Below are 14,866 nucleotides of genomic sequence, written 5' to 3'. Positions count from 1 at the left end.
CCCGACAATCAAATGTCCAGGGACCCCCATACACATTAGTTTGTTGGCCAAACCCGTTGATATTGATGGGTTCAGCCAATATATGGGGGATGTTTAAAGAGTAACTGTTATGTTCTGCTACCAAAGCTAAGGAAAGAGAGGAGATCTGTCCCTACTATGAGACTCAGCAGAATCCCTACGATGTAACAGGGAACCTGATCCTGCGATCAGACCTGCTAAAGTCCTAATCTAGTCTGTACGAAGACCTATAGATGTGGGGAGGGAATCCCTACAAGTACTAAGGACTGGGAGGAATATGGGACACCTCCTAACAGAAATAGTAGCAGACAGACGAACAAACAAAATAGATAGAACATAGAGGTCCGTAGACCAAGCAAACTAACAGAGTTAGATACAGAGCACAGGCTAGCTAGAAAGTAGATATACAATGAAGTCCAGCAAAGCCAGAAGGGCGGAGCAGGACTAAATAGGCCAACAAGGTCATGTGACCAGCAAAGGAAAAAAAACCTAACAGCAAGGTTCTAACAGTACCCCCCCTTCTAAGAGGATCCTCCGGATCCCCTAGGACCAGGCTTATCAGGAAATCTCCTGTGAAACGCTCTGATAAGTCTGGACGCGGAAACATCATCTGACCTCACCCAAGAGTTATCCTCGGGTCCGAAACCTTTCCAGGCCACAAGATACTGCAAACTACCTCTATACCGTCTAGAGTCAAGGATGCGAGAAATTTCATATTCCCCGTCCTCCACCACCGGAGGAACAGAGGCAGAGGCGTCACCATCCGACACAACAGCTTTTTTTAACAGAGAGACATGAAAGACCGGATTAATTCTCCAGGAGGTAGGAACCTCCAACCTAACAGCAGATTGGTTGACAACCTGAAGCACCTTAAAGGGCCCTACAAACTTGGGACCCAATTTCTTAGAAGGAATCCTCAACCGCAGATTCCTAGAGGACAACCAAACCATGTCACCAACAGCGAACAAAACCTCCTGTCGTTTCCTATCAAAGTAGTCTTTAGATTTTCTGTTGGCCTCCTGAAGATTACCACGCACATCCGTCCAAACTCTTTCCAAATCACCGGAAAAATTCTCCTCCTCAGGCACGGCAGATCCCAACTTGGAGAACGACCCAAACGACGGATGTCTCCCAGAACAACAAAAAAAAGGCGAACAACCAGCAGAAGAAGATGTATGATTGTTCAGAGCAAATTCGGCAAGTGGCAGAAACTCAGACCACCCCTCCTGATTGTCTGCCACAAAACAACGCAAGAACTGCTCAACATCCTGGTTTTTCCTTTCTGTCTGGCCATTAGATTCAGGATGATATCCGGACGAAAACGACAAATGAATTCCCAACCTGTCACAAAAGGCACGCCAAAAACGAGCCACGAACTGAGGACCCCTATCAGAAACAATGTCAGTAGGAACGCCATGAAGTCTGACAATTTCCTTGACAAAGGCCTTAGCGAGAGTTTTAGCGCAGGGCAGTTTGACGAAGGGAACCAAGTGACACATCTTGCTAAAGCGGTCCACGACCACCCAGATGACAGTAAAACCCTCAGAGGGGGGGAAGGTCAGTTATAAAGTCCATAGCCAAATGTGTCCAAGGAGCACTGGGGACCTCCAAAGGACAAAGCAACCCCGCAGCAGGAGTATGTGAGGACTTAGATCTAGCACATATAGTACATTGGCGCACCCACTTAATGACTTCCTTCTGCCATCCAGGCCACCAAAAACTGCGACCCACCAGTCTCTTGGTCTCAGAGATTCCGGGATGACCTGCCAACCGAGATTCGTGACACTCAACAAACAAATCTCTCCTAAAGGTCTCAGGCACAAACAACCTCCCATGAGGAGTGTTAGATGGGGCATTCTCCTGAGCTTTAAGAATCTCATCTTCCAAAACGGAGTCTAAAGCAGCTATCACAACACCTTCTTGTAAAATGTTTTCCTCTTTCTCAGCACCGACTATGGGAGAAAAACTGCGAGACAAGGCATCCGCCTTAACATTCTTAGTACCAGGGATGTAAGTAACGGAGAAATTAAACCGCGAGAAAAACAGTGCCCACCTAGCCTGACGGGCATTCAGGCGCTTGGCAGCATCAAGATATATCAGATTTTTATGATCCGTAAGAACCTGAACGGGAAATTCCGCACCTTCCAAGAAGTGGCGCCAGTGTTCAAATGCGAGTTTAATAGCCAATAATTCCCGATTACCAATATCGTAATTCAATTCAGTCTCCGAAAATTTTTTTGAAAAAAAGGCACAGGGATGTAATCCATCCCCGTTATCCTGAGACAATACTGTGCCAACCCCCACAGAGGAAGCATCAACCTCAACCAAAAACGGCCTAGTAACATCAGGCTGCATAAGGATGGGAGCAGAGGTGAACCTCTCCTTGAGATACACAAAAGCTTCAATGGCCTCAGAAGACCACTGAACCGCATCAGCACCTTTCCTGGTGAGATCAGTCAGAGGTTTGACAATACTAGAAAATTTTTTTATGAACTTTCTATAGTAATTGGCGAAACCCAAAAACCTCTGTATCGATTTCAAACCAATAGGCCTAGGCCATTCCTGCACAGCCTGAACCTTAACCGGATCCATCTCAAAACCTTTGCTGGAGATAATGTAGCCCAAAAAACTAATTCTCTGTACAGCGAACTCACATTTCTCCAGCTTAGCAAAAAGCGAATTGTCCATTAATAACTGTAATACCTCACGCACGCTCCGCCAATGAGACTCCAGATCTGGCGAATAAATCAAAATGTCATCCAAATACACAACCACATTTTTACCGATCAAAGGTCTAAGGATGTCATTAATCAGATTCTGAAAAAATGCAGGAGCATTAGTGAGACCAAAAGGCATAACCAGATTCTCAAAATGACCCACAGGAGTGTTAAAAGCAGTCTTCCATTCATCACCCTCCTTCATGACCAACAGATTGTATGCCCCCTTAAGGTCAATTTTAGAGAACCACTTGGCCCCCAATAACTGGTTAAACAGATCAGGAATCAATGGCAGTGGGTAAGGATTGCGTACCGTAATTTTGTTAATCTCACGAAAATCCAGACAAGGACGTAAACCGCCGTCCTTTTTTTTTACAAAAAAAAATCCAACCGCCACAGGAGACTTAGAGGGCCTAATGTGACCGGCGGCCAAGCTTGTCTGTATGTATTCCTCCAAAGCCTTCCTCTCAGGAATAGTAAGGTTAAATAAACGACTCTTAGGAAGAGTCGCTCCAGGGACAAATTCAATAGAACAATCATAGTCTCTATGGGGAGGCAAAACCTGCGATTCCTTCTCAGAAAAAACTCTCCAAAAATCCTGAATAGGAACAGGCAATTCTCCCCTATCCAAAGCTGCAATACGCCCGTTACAACACTTGTCATAACATTTATGGCTCCAGGATTTAATTTCACTGGTAGACCAATCCAGTACAGGATTGTGAAATTTTAACCAGGGCAAACCCAATATTACTGGAGAAGGCAAGTTATTCAACACTACCAAATCCAATTTCTCATGGTGAACACCATTAATAGTGAGAGGAAATTCACTGACCTTGAGAGTAATATTCTTCAAAGGGGAGCCATCCACAGAAACCACAGCAATGGGGGATGACAAAGGTTCAGGTTTTAAATTGAGTTTTTCCACGAATCCCCCATCAATTACATTCAGTGTAGACCCGCAATCAACAAACACCCGAAATTCCATTAATTTTTCCTGAGCAATCGTGGAAGCAGCTAAAAATATACCCTTGGAATTTAAACAGGCAATACGGGCGTGACTGACCATTTTTTTTTTCTTTCTTCATACGAAGCTCACAGCCTTTAATCAAATGACCAGATTTTCCGCAATAGAAACACAAGCCTTTCGAAAAACGACGGTCTTTTTCTTGAGAGCGAGGTGCCACCGATCCAATCTCCATCGGTTCACCACTGTTAGTACACACATTATCATAACCAGAAACTGACATAGCAGAGGATTTGCTCTCATTAACCCTAGCACGCAGTCTTCTATCCACCCGTATAGCTAATTGCATAGCCTGTTGCAAATCCTCAGGTGTAGGATAAGCAATTAGCAGGTCTTTAACCCTTTCACTGAGCCCAGCAAGAAATAGACTTTTCAGAGCAGAATCGTTCCACCCTGTTTGAGTGGACCAACGACGAAAATGTGTACAATATTTTTCCACATTACCCGATCCTTGTTTTAGACGTCTCAACTCAGTCTCAGCTGATGCGACACGGTCAGGATCATCATATAATAGTCCCAAAGCAGAAAAAAAACTATCCACTGATCTGAAGCATGAATCACTAGGTTGCAAAGAAAAGGCCCACTCCTGAGGCTCTTTGCGCAAAAGTGACATTATGAACCCTACGCGCTGGGATTCATCCCCAGAGGACTTAGGTCTCAAACGAAAATACAATAAGCAAGCATTTTTAAATGAAAAAAATTCTCGGTGTTCACCAAAAAACAAATCCGGCAAACATACCTTAGGCTCCAAGAAATGTGCTCCAGGACAGTTACTCACGTGCTGACGGAGCTCGGCCACCTCCAGAGAGAGTCCCTGCAGGCGATGAGCCAAATCCTGAACCGACACCATGATGGAACAGAAAAATCTTTCCTTAGAGAATTTGCTGGCTGGACTTACTGTTATGTTCTGCTACCAAAGCTAAGGAAAGAGAGGAGATCTGTCCCTACTATGAGACTCAGCAGAATCCCTACGATGTAACAGGGAACCTGATCCTGCGATCAGACCTGCTAAAGTCCTAATCTAGTCTGTACGAAGACCTATAGATGTGGGGAGGGAATCCCTACAAGTACTAAGGACTGGGAGGAATATGGGACACCTCCTAACAGAAATAGTAGCAGACAGAAGAACAAACAAAATAGATAGAACATAGAGGTCCGTAGACCAAGCAAACTAACAGAGTTAGATACAGAGCACAGGCTAGCTAGAAAGTAGATATACAATGAAGTCCAGCAAAGCCAGAAGGCCGGAGCAGGACTAAATAGGCCAACAAGGTCATGTGACCAGCAAAGGAAAAAAAACCTAACAGCAAGGTTCTAACAGTAACAGCCATTTCAATTTTTTAATTAATAAGTAGTTCTCATAAAAATAAGCAACTTTATATTATATCTTATAAGAAAAATCTGCTTCTTTCTCCTCCTGGATTGATCTTTCACTCTCAATTCATAGGTATCAGGAAAGGCAGATTTTGATTTTACCGAGAAACGATGACAGCTGGTGTTTTTAAAATTCTATAAAAAAGGGAAGAAAATGGAGGAGCTGGAGTCAGACAGAGACATTGTGCTACAAGTTCTCCAGCAACAACTGTTACAGTTCTCCATAGAACTTTATGGGAACTAATTGTCATCTTCTATCTCCGTAATGCGAAAATCTGTTTTCAATGATAACAGATTTTCTCAATGAAATGACAATTTTGAGGTTGAATCATCAGTCAAGGAGGCGAAAGAAGAGGATTTTTCTAATAAAATATATTACAAAGTTTATTATTTTCATGTATACTATTGATTTATGAAAAACAAATACTAACAAGTTACTCTTTAAGCAAAAGCCAGCCACCTCTGTGGGCGGCTTATCTCCAGGGTGAACAAATCTATCCTTCAATTCACTGCCATCAAATATTGGGGAGAATCTGAAGGTCTTCATACACATTAGATAACTGACAAATTTGGCCAACTATGATCTAATGTGTATGGGGTCTTAAAGATGGATGATTACTCCAACACGCTGGACAACCCTTGGTTTATCATTCTTTAAAACATTTTTTTCACTTTGATCTCCAGTACAACAATTAAACTTGTACTGTAACCTGCTGTAATGATGCCAACGGCAAGAAACATTCCTCAATTTGTCTTCCATAGATCATCACCATACAGACCATTTGGAGTTGAAGCATGGTATTACTCACTTTTATAATGTTCCCGAGTGGAATGTGTAATGAGATCACCCACCGATGTTAGGACCAACTGATACAAACAACTGCTCAGAAGAACACTAAAATATGACGCCTAGAACCTGCTGCTCCCCAGACCTCACATTACTGCAGTTTACTATGGACTCTGTTCTTCATGTCTATATTTTTCACTTTTACTCTGCCGGTCTACTTCAAAAGAAACGACACTTAATCTGGTATTTTAACCATCCGAAAAAAACAAAAGCCGCAGTACAGTCATTACCGGCATCCAAAATTAACATCACCTAATTGCTAACAGATGGGGTTTGGAATAAACACTCCGTGTTTTCGAAAAGTCATTGAGAACAGCTCGCAGTAGAAGGAAGCAAACAGTCGGGAAGAAATCAGGTTTCGCGGCTTTGGTAAAGATTACGTGACCTGTCCCCTGAGGTTTGTATTTGCTCACAGTCATGTAAGGATGTGGTATTGCTTAGTCACATTCATATTATTTTGATAAAATGTTTATAAGTGCTTTTGTATATTCGATCAATGCCAAGATGCAGTGCGAGCCAGGGGGCCAGACAGTACGAAGCACACTACATTTTCCATGTTATAAATAAGAATTTCAGCTCCAGACACACATGTTCCCCATTATATGTAGAGGATCAATCTCTCTGAGCCAGGGGATGGCAGACCTTCAAAAGAAAGATATGTTCCACTTCCAAGACTAGGAAGAGAATCGGGAGGATAAAGACATAGGTGTAGGCTGCCATTTTTTTCAAGATGGAACAGTTCAAAGTGGGTTCTGGGGTCTTGGCCAAGAAATTAGTTTAACTTGATCTGCATTTTTCAGTATTTTCTTGAAAAGTCTACTAGGATGCTGGCAAGACCAATGCAATTGGAAATATATGTCTGGTTATAAGTATGAGACATCTGAAGCCATAAACAACTGCAGGCCAGGGATTATACTACTTTCTCTAAGGCTAGGGTCACACAACCGATTTTCTCTCATTTCGAGAAGAAAATCGTGTCGATTTCGCTAGTCACACTATGGTCAGATCTGATTTTCTAGGATGTGGAGAAAAAAAACAATTTCTCTTCTGCATAATGTCACTCTGTGAAAATCGGAAAGCATTCAGATGTCATCCGAGTGCGGTCCAATATTTTCCATGGACCCATAGATATGAATGGCCGAGTGCAATTCAATAATAGGAGGCAAATCGTGCATGCTGCGATTTATTCCTGGGACCAATTCGGTCTTAGTAAAAAATCAGACATGTGCACGGCCCCATAGAATAAAATGGGAAAGAGTGCTCTCTGTCAAAATGACGGATAGCACTCATCCGATTCCTACATTTGTGGGCACGAGCCCTACGGCTACGCTCCCATGATGAATTTGTGGTGCATTTTTGACGCTGCATATTTTTGCTGTGTCCAAAACGCAGAGTCTTACAGTTCCAGCAAAGTGGATGGGATTTATAGAGATCTCATGCCCACTGTGCTTTTTTTTATTGTTGTGTAAACTGACCTGCCATGGGTATTTCACATCCGCACCATGTCAATTTCTCTTGCGGGTACGCTGAGTTTTATGTGTGGATTTTCCCCATAGACTTGCATTAGGTGCGGTGCATGTAATCCGAACCTAAGTATGTCAATAAGGTTTTGTCAAAGCCAAATACCATGAATTATCAAAAGCAAGGCAGCTTTATTTAAAGCATGAAGAGCCAAAAAGAGATAAAAAAAACAGTGTCAAAAATGCAATAATAACATAAAAAAAAGCACACAAAAACGCAATGAAAAAACACAAGTAACCTAATTTAAATAATAGGTGCAGAAATTTTGCAATATCAAAAACGCACCAAAAGCTCATTGTGGGAACATAGCCTAACAGTCCAAAGGCGGAAGACAAATCAACCAGCTCATGAATTATGAGTTACTTTTATATGGAATATAGAAATATACAGAAGAGCGGTCAGGGATCACATAGTGAAGTCATGTGTTTTATGCGATTCCTGGATACAGGTAATCTTACCGATTTATAAACAATGTCTAAAAAAGAAACTTTTTTTTTGCTGTCCACAGCAACCAATCACACTGCAGCTTTTATTTTTCAAGAGCACTCTAAGAAATGAAAGCTGTGCTGCTATTGGTTACTACAGGCAACAAAGTCTATAGGGGCCTCGCTTATCAAAACTGTCCAGCAGTAAAACTGTCTTTATTGCCCATAGCAACCAATCAGTGCTCAGTTTTCATTTCTGGAAAGTAGTTGAATAAATGAAAGCTGAGGTCTAATTGGTTGCTATGAGCAACAAAGCCAGTTATGAAGCTCTGACAAATAAGGACCTATAGAATTATAAAATATAATGTATGAATCATTTTATGTCATTTTTCTGGAGTAGAAAAGTCACAAACTTTGGCAAACGTTATATCGGTGCTAAAAAGTGTTTCTTGCCTACATAGACTATGTCTGGAAAACATACCTAGGTTGGGCTGAGACATCGCCAGTGATCTTTGACTTATTGGGGTAGACGTGGTAACAGGATGGTGGTTCATATGAGGCACTGGCTGTGTCATTGTCTTGCGGGGGTCTTGCCATGTTGTAATTTTCTCCATGTGACTGTAATAAAATAGAAAGAAAGTTAATACTGAGCAAATAACTGGTTGGAAAACAAAATAATAAAGAATACATATGCATTTCTTTAAAGGAAAGTAATTATCTATTGTCCCAATTTGCATTTCTAGTCTTTAAGGGGCTGTCTATAATTATACAACCTCGGTAATATGAGTGACACAGCTGCAGGCAGCGCGTTTGGCTTCTGAGATCCCCAAGACAAAGCCGATTGTGCTCCAGCAAGCTGTGGGGCTCTAGAGGAAATGTCGTATTTTACCACTTGCTCTTTAGCTAATCTCTACTCTTAGCAAGAGGTCCTGGGAGCATATGGACAAGTCCGTTAGGTGTTAAATTTAATTATTTTTTTACATTCATTTTATCATATTTAAAGAAGTTGCCCGCTACTTGCACAACTTCTCATACCTCATGCTTGGCCCCGATAAAATAAAAAAAGCTTATACTCACCTTCCATGTTGGCGCTGTTCCAGCAGTGTCGGCACTCGCATTCCCGAGGTTCTTGTGCGGTTGTTATGACACGTGAGCATGGTGCCCAAACAACGCTGTCGTCACTGTCCCCGCCTTCGAACAAATCGAACATCAGTAGGAAGTGAGGGCTGTGGCTGATCTCTGACTTCCTCTTGATGTTCGATTTGTCCGAAGTCGAGGACAGTGATGCCAGCGATGATTGGGCGCCAGGCTCACTTGTCCTAACAACTGCACGAGAGCCCAGGGAACGCGAGTGCCGACACCGCTGGAACAGCGCCGACACCGCTGGAACAGCGCCAACATGGGAGGTGATTATAGGCTTTTTTATTTTATCTGTGCCAAACATTTAGATCAAGAAGGGGATGTCCTAGTAGTGGATAACCCCTTTAAGCTGGTTTTAGACACACAAATGAAATAAAAGGCCAGAAACGTCTGCAAATTGTGACCCAGACTAGCTCAGTGTGCAGCTCCATGTGCTCATCTGGGTAACTGGCGGGTGCTGGAGCTGCCTGCATATACAAGCACTCGTCTAGGAAAATGTAAAATACACCAGGCTGCAATTTTTGTTCACCCCAATCACAGGTTTGTGTGAAAAATCTCTATTGTGCAGAGGTTATTATTGGGTTAGTGTGCTGTCTGTTAAGCACATTGACCGGAAATTTGGCCATCTTATCCCGGCCTTAACGATCACTTGGCATTTAGTATTTGTTCTACGTTGCATTGGAGTAAACTCTTGTCGTTTGTGAAGCTGCAGCTTTTATTTAATGACAAATCACTATTTCTCTGTATAGGCAGCCCCAGGAAACAGAAAGCAATGTACACATGAAAAGTCTGAGGCTTTTGTTATGCAAACATGTTGCAATTACAGATAACATTAGCTTTAGAGTCAGACACCCAAAGTAATGGCCACTGGTGCCAAGATAGGGGCTTTGTCACTGGAGAATAGAGCTGATCTCATGACTCAGTCACATCAAAGCATGACCACCCTCTGGGTAACTTAGTGAAGGAGATGTCAGAAAACTCAAACTTATGAAGGTTTGACTCATTTATTGCACTTTACTGACTGACAGCCTGCAATGTGCCAGGATCCTGCTGAGACACCCACTTCATCCAGCAGAAGCACCGGCAGGAGTTGGGAAATCTATTGACTTTGCAGTTGAGTAAGCGATGTGTCATTCTGTGGAGCACCAGAAGTAATGACAGGATTATATACTGCGCCATTTCCCTTTCTGAGATGTGTGCAATCGTATGGCTTCAAAACAAAACCATTACACATTAAAGTTTACAGAGGTGGATTCTGTACCTTCACTGTGTCCTGTACGCACTGTCAGAAAGTACAGCCCCGCACTTACGCTTTGTAATTAAGGCAAGATCTGAGATGGATGGTAGAATTAGAGGTTCTCCTACATTCATTTTCATAAAAAACTCTGAAGAGATAGAGAATATTGTTGCGTTAGAAGCCTCTTTGGCCGCTCGTTGGCTTTACCTGAATGCTACAGAATATTGACTGTGATTTATAGAAAGGTGAGACAGGTTGGTTTTCCCTGAAGACACTCACGGACAATCTCATATAAGAGACATGCACCTGCATCATCCAAGGCTATGTTCACACGTTGCGTTTTTGCTGCGTTTTTTTTCTTCAGGCAAAACCTGCTCTCTTTTCAGTAAGAAGCAACGTCAAAAAAAGCATATTTTATTGAGTTTTTGCTGAGTTTTTTAACTGTCTCTTGTGCATGCTGATAACGTTTAGCGCATAAAAAAATAACCTGATTCAACTTCCTCAGGTTTTGGCAGCAAAAACGCAGCAAAACCTGATATCTGTGTTTTTTTGCTGTATTTTTGCACTACCCATTGCTTTCTACGGTAAAAAACGCTGCAAAAACACTGTAATAAGTGACATGATGCATTTTGCAGAAAACGCAGCTGTTTGACAAAACAGTCAGGAAAAAAAAACAAGGTGTGCGCATGAGATTTCTGAAATCTCATAGACTTTGCTGGCACTGTAAAACGCAGCTGAAAATTTGCATAAAAAAATGTATCAAAAAAAAAAAATGCTGCAAAAACGCAACATGTGAACATAGCCTGATCATGGATGAATGTATAATACGGCAGACCTCATAATTAAATTAAATTGTGGCTCCTGCTGGCATGAGCACATTAATGCATACTCCAAAGCGCCAATGTAGAATAGTTGAATCATGAATAATTCACCTACAAGAGTCAAACTGTATATTACTCTACTGATCTGTCACTGTCTGAGTATTATGGGGCTGAACAGTACAGAAGCTTCTACACAAGTGGGACACAAATGCCAGGAACTTGGATTTTACATGTGCACAGATCCTTCAATACTCTAAGTCAATAACCTAAGCGTGTACTAACCCTATGACAGTAGATATACCAATGTGTACCTCTTGCAACCAGTCTGAACTTGGAGTCAAGTAATCTCATTCCTCATCTCAGTCTGCGTTATTAATCAGATTAAACAGGAAAATATCCTGTGTCAACATTTGTTAGATTAATTGCTAATATTGTCATTTGTCCAAAGTACACCGTGAAAGTGTGCAAAGAGGTGAAGTCAAGTTTCCGTATGTCTTATCAATGTCTCTGGCGCAATAGATCAGTTGTGACTGTTGGGTGACAAGGCATGTTAAAGCCTGTTCATCTTGTGCTGAGCTTTGCAGATCCATAAACACACCTAGTCTAGCAGGAGGTTACCTAACAGCTGCAAGCGTTACCCGATGAAAAGACGGAAACTCTACCCAGCCTGCCCGCACCTCTAGGACATGGAGAAAAACCGGCTATTCTGCCAGCGAGAATGAAAGATAATGAATCAGGCAGGGGGAAGTACAATAACAATAATGGTTCAGCCAAGTAAACTATTAACAAAAGAAAAGAGACTGAACTACGAGATCCAGTCTGGAACACTATGGTCATTAAAAGGAGGGTTCTACTTTGGTAAAACTAATTTAGGGATTATACTAAACTTGCAAATATTCAGGACTTACATCATTGTAATTGCTCAATGTATCAGGTAATAGTGCAGGAAACTACAGGGTTCTCCGCAGCCACATTGGCAGTAAGTGAAAACCTAAATTCTGTTACCTGATTCCATGGGCAATAGCATCCATTTCTGAGAATAGGAGTATTAGGAAATTCTTATTGATGCAGTTTAAAAACCGAAAATTTGTGTAAATTTGTGAAAAGTAAACAATTTGAGTTTATCGGATTGCACTGAATTTGGTCTCCTTTTTTTTCCTCTGCAACCCACATAAATAGCCCTTCAAAGACACAACATAACATGACTGAGCGTCTAACACAAACAAAACAGAAAAAGGAGAACATAAGATAACACTACTATTACTCCACATACAAGGAAGATACAAGATGCAGCTAGAGTCAGGAGAGTTTCTTGGTTTACTCTGTGTAAATATCTAAAGTTGGCAGTGTTACAAGGACCACACAGCACAAGGACATCTCCCCTGATCATTCATTTAATACAGACTAGTCAGATCCATGAAAACAAGATACAGACATCATAATAAAAGAGTACATGACTGGTGACTTTATGGAATAAGATGTTGTGTATACAAGAGGAACAACACTATTATGACTACCACCTTACATTTATCATCAGTTTTCTCCTTTTCAGGTGATATCTCTAATTGTCAGTTTTCTCTGAGCTAGTGGGTGGACACCAACTGATATGATGCTTCCTATACACTACACTGATTCATAAGGAATTTTAGTTCTACCATCTCTCTGTATGTAGCAGACCATAAAAATCATCAGCCACATGTAGAACATTATAGAGCAGTACTGAGCAGTGTAGTGTGCATCCAGTACTGGGGTGTGGAATCATCAGCCACATGTAGAACGTTATAGAGCAGTACCGAGCAGTGTAGTATGCATCCAGTACTGGGGTGTGGAATCATCAGCCACATGTAGAACGTTATAGAGCAGTACTGAGCAGTGTAGTGTGCATCCAGTACTGGGGTGTGGAGTCATCAGCCACATGTAGAACATTATAGAGCAGTATTGAGCAGTGTAGTGTGCATCCAGTACTGGGGTGTGGAATCATCAGCCACATGTAGAACGTTATAGAGCAGTATTGAGCAGTGTAGTGTGAATCCAGTACTGGGGTGTGGAATCATCAGCCACATGTAGAACATTATAGAGCAGTACTGAGCAGTGTAGTGTGCATCCAGTACTGGGGTGTGGAATCATCAGCCACATGTAGAACATTATAGAGCAGTACTGAGCAGTGTAGTGTGCATCCAGTACTGGGGTGTGGAATCATCAGCCACATGTAGAACGTTATAGAGCAGTACTGAGCAGTGTAGTATGCATCCAGTACTGGGGTGTGGAATCATCAGCCACATGTAGAACGTTATAGAGCAGTACTGAGCAGTGTAGTATGCATCCAGTACTGGGGTGTGGAATCATCAGCCACATGTAGAACGTTATAGAGCAGTACTGAGCAGTGTAGTGTGCATCCAGTACTGGGGTGTGGAGTCATCAGCCACATGTAGAACATTATAGAGCAGTACTGAGCAGTGTAGTGTGCATCCAGTACTGGGGTGTGGAATCATCAGCCACATGTAGAACGTTATAGAGCAGTATTGAGCAGTGTAGTGTGCATCCAGTACTGGGGTGTGGAATCATCAGCCACATGTAGAACGTTATAGAGCAGTACTGAGCAGTGTAGTGTGCATCCAGTACTGGGGTGTGGAATCATCAGCCACATGTAGAACATTATAGAGCAGTACTGAGCAGTGTAGTGTGCATCCAGTACTGGGGTGTGGAATCATCAGCCACATGTAGAACGTTATAGAGCAGTACTGAGCAGTGTAGTGTGCATCCAGTACTGGGGTGTGGAGTCATCAGCCACATGTAGAACATTATAGAGCAGTACTGAGCAGTGTAGTGTGCATCCAGTACTGGGGTGTGGAATCATCAGCCACATGTAGAACGTTATAGAGCAGTACTGAGCAGTGTAGTGTGCATCCAGTACTGGGGTGTGACAAACACTAAGTAGAAAGTAGCAACGTGATCTTTGGGTCTCTCCATCTCACTCTGCTCCTCACTCCTTCTCCTTCATAGACTTCAATAGGCAGCTGTATCTGATGATAGTGAGCTGGCAGTTATTCTTGTCTTTAGCAAGACAGATTTTAGCCGTATTTCAGAGTGAATGATGTGTTCAGGAGTCAGGGGGTAGAGAAGAAGTATCTCTTAGGTGGAGAAAGTAGCATATTTCGCTGATAAAATATATTACAAAGTTTCCTATATTTGCTTGTACAATTGATTTATGCACAGTTAACTGAAACGTGTGACAATTTAAGTTGCCATTTTTAATTTTCATTCTAGGAATAATATGGTGTTTAATAAAGCTATGACAGTATCCATCATTGTGCCAACATTCCACTAGCACTATCATTCTCACCCAGCTCCATTCTCACCCAGGGCTCATGTCATATATGGGGTTGGCCATGTAGTAGCTGGCCCCTTGAGTAAGGGGACACAAGCAATCTTAGGAGGTTAGGTGTGTGGCAGTGTTTACTAGCACCATAACCTTTACTGTGAGGCCTCATCACCTCAGCATATGTCTCATTTCACAGCCCAACACAACACAATAAGATTTAGCTGGCTTCTCTTTAGGATAGGGTTAAAAAACCCTGTTGTGTCCCAAAACAATCCTGTCTCGCCGCCTTGTTGGCTACAGAGAGAAAATAAACATATATCTTCGGTGTGGCCGCTCCCTTCCAGTCATAGGGCGGTGCAGGGAGCGGTTACAGTCACAGCTCAGCATACAGTGACTGCACTGTAATTACTCCCCAGCAGT

The 14,866-nt window shown here is 42.2% G+C and overlaps 1 protein-coding gene across 1 annotated transcript in view; it reads right to left on the bottom strand.

The window, feature by feature from the left end:
* WWTR1 (WW domain containing transcription regulator 1) overlaps nt 1-14,866 on the bottom strand; it is a 102,818-nt gene that overhangs the window by 30,449 nt on the left and 57,503 nt on the right. Inside the window, exon 2 of the mRNA XM_073674637.1 lies at nt 8,408-8,544. Within this exon, the coding sequence (XP_073530738.1) occupies nt 8,408-8,544 (137 nt within the window). The remainder of the gene's footprint in view (nt 1-8,407; nt 8,545-14,866) is intronic.

Source organism: Phyllobates terribilis, unplaced genomic scaffold, assembly GCF_046119375.1.
Source record: "Phyllobates terribilis strain yellow unplaced genomic scaffold, ASM4611937v1 Scaffold_3__8_contigs__length_932513732, whole genome shotgun sequence".
Classification (NCBI taxonomy): domain Eukaryota; kingdom Metazoa; phylum Chordata; class Amphibia; order Anura; family Dendrobatidae; genus Phyllobates; species Phyllobates terribilis.
Note: the sequence above shows the minus strand (reverse complement) of the source record. Positions and strands in the feature narration are given on the sequence as shown.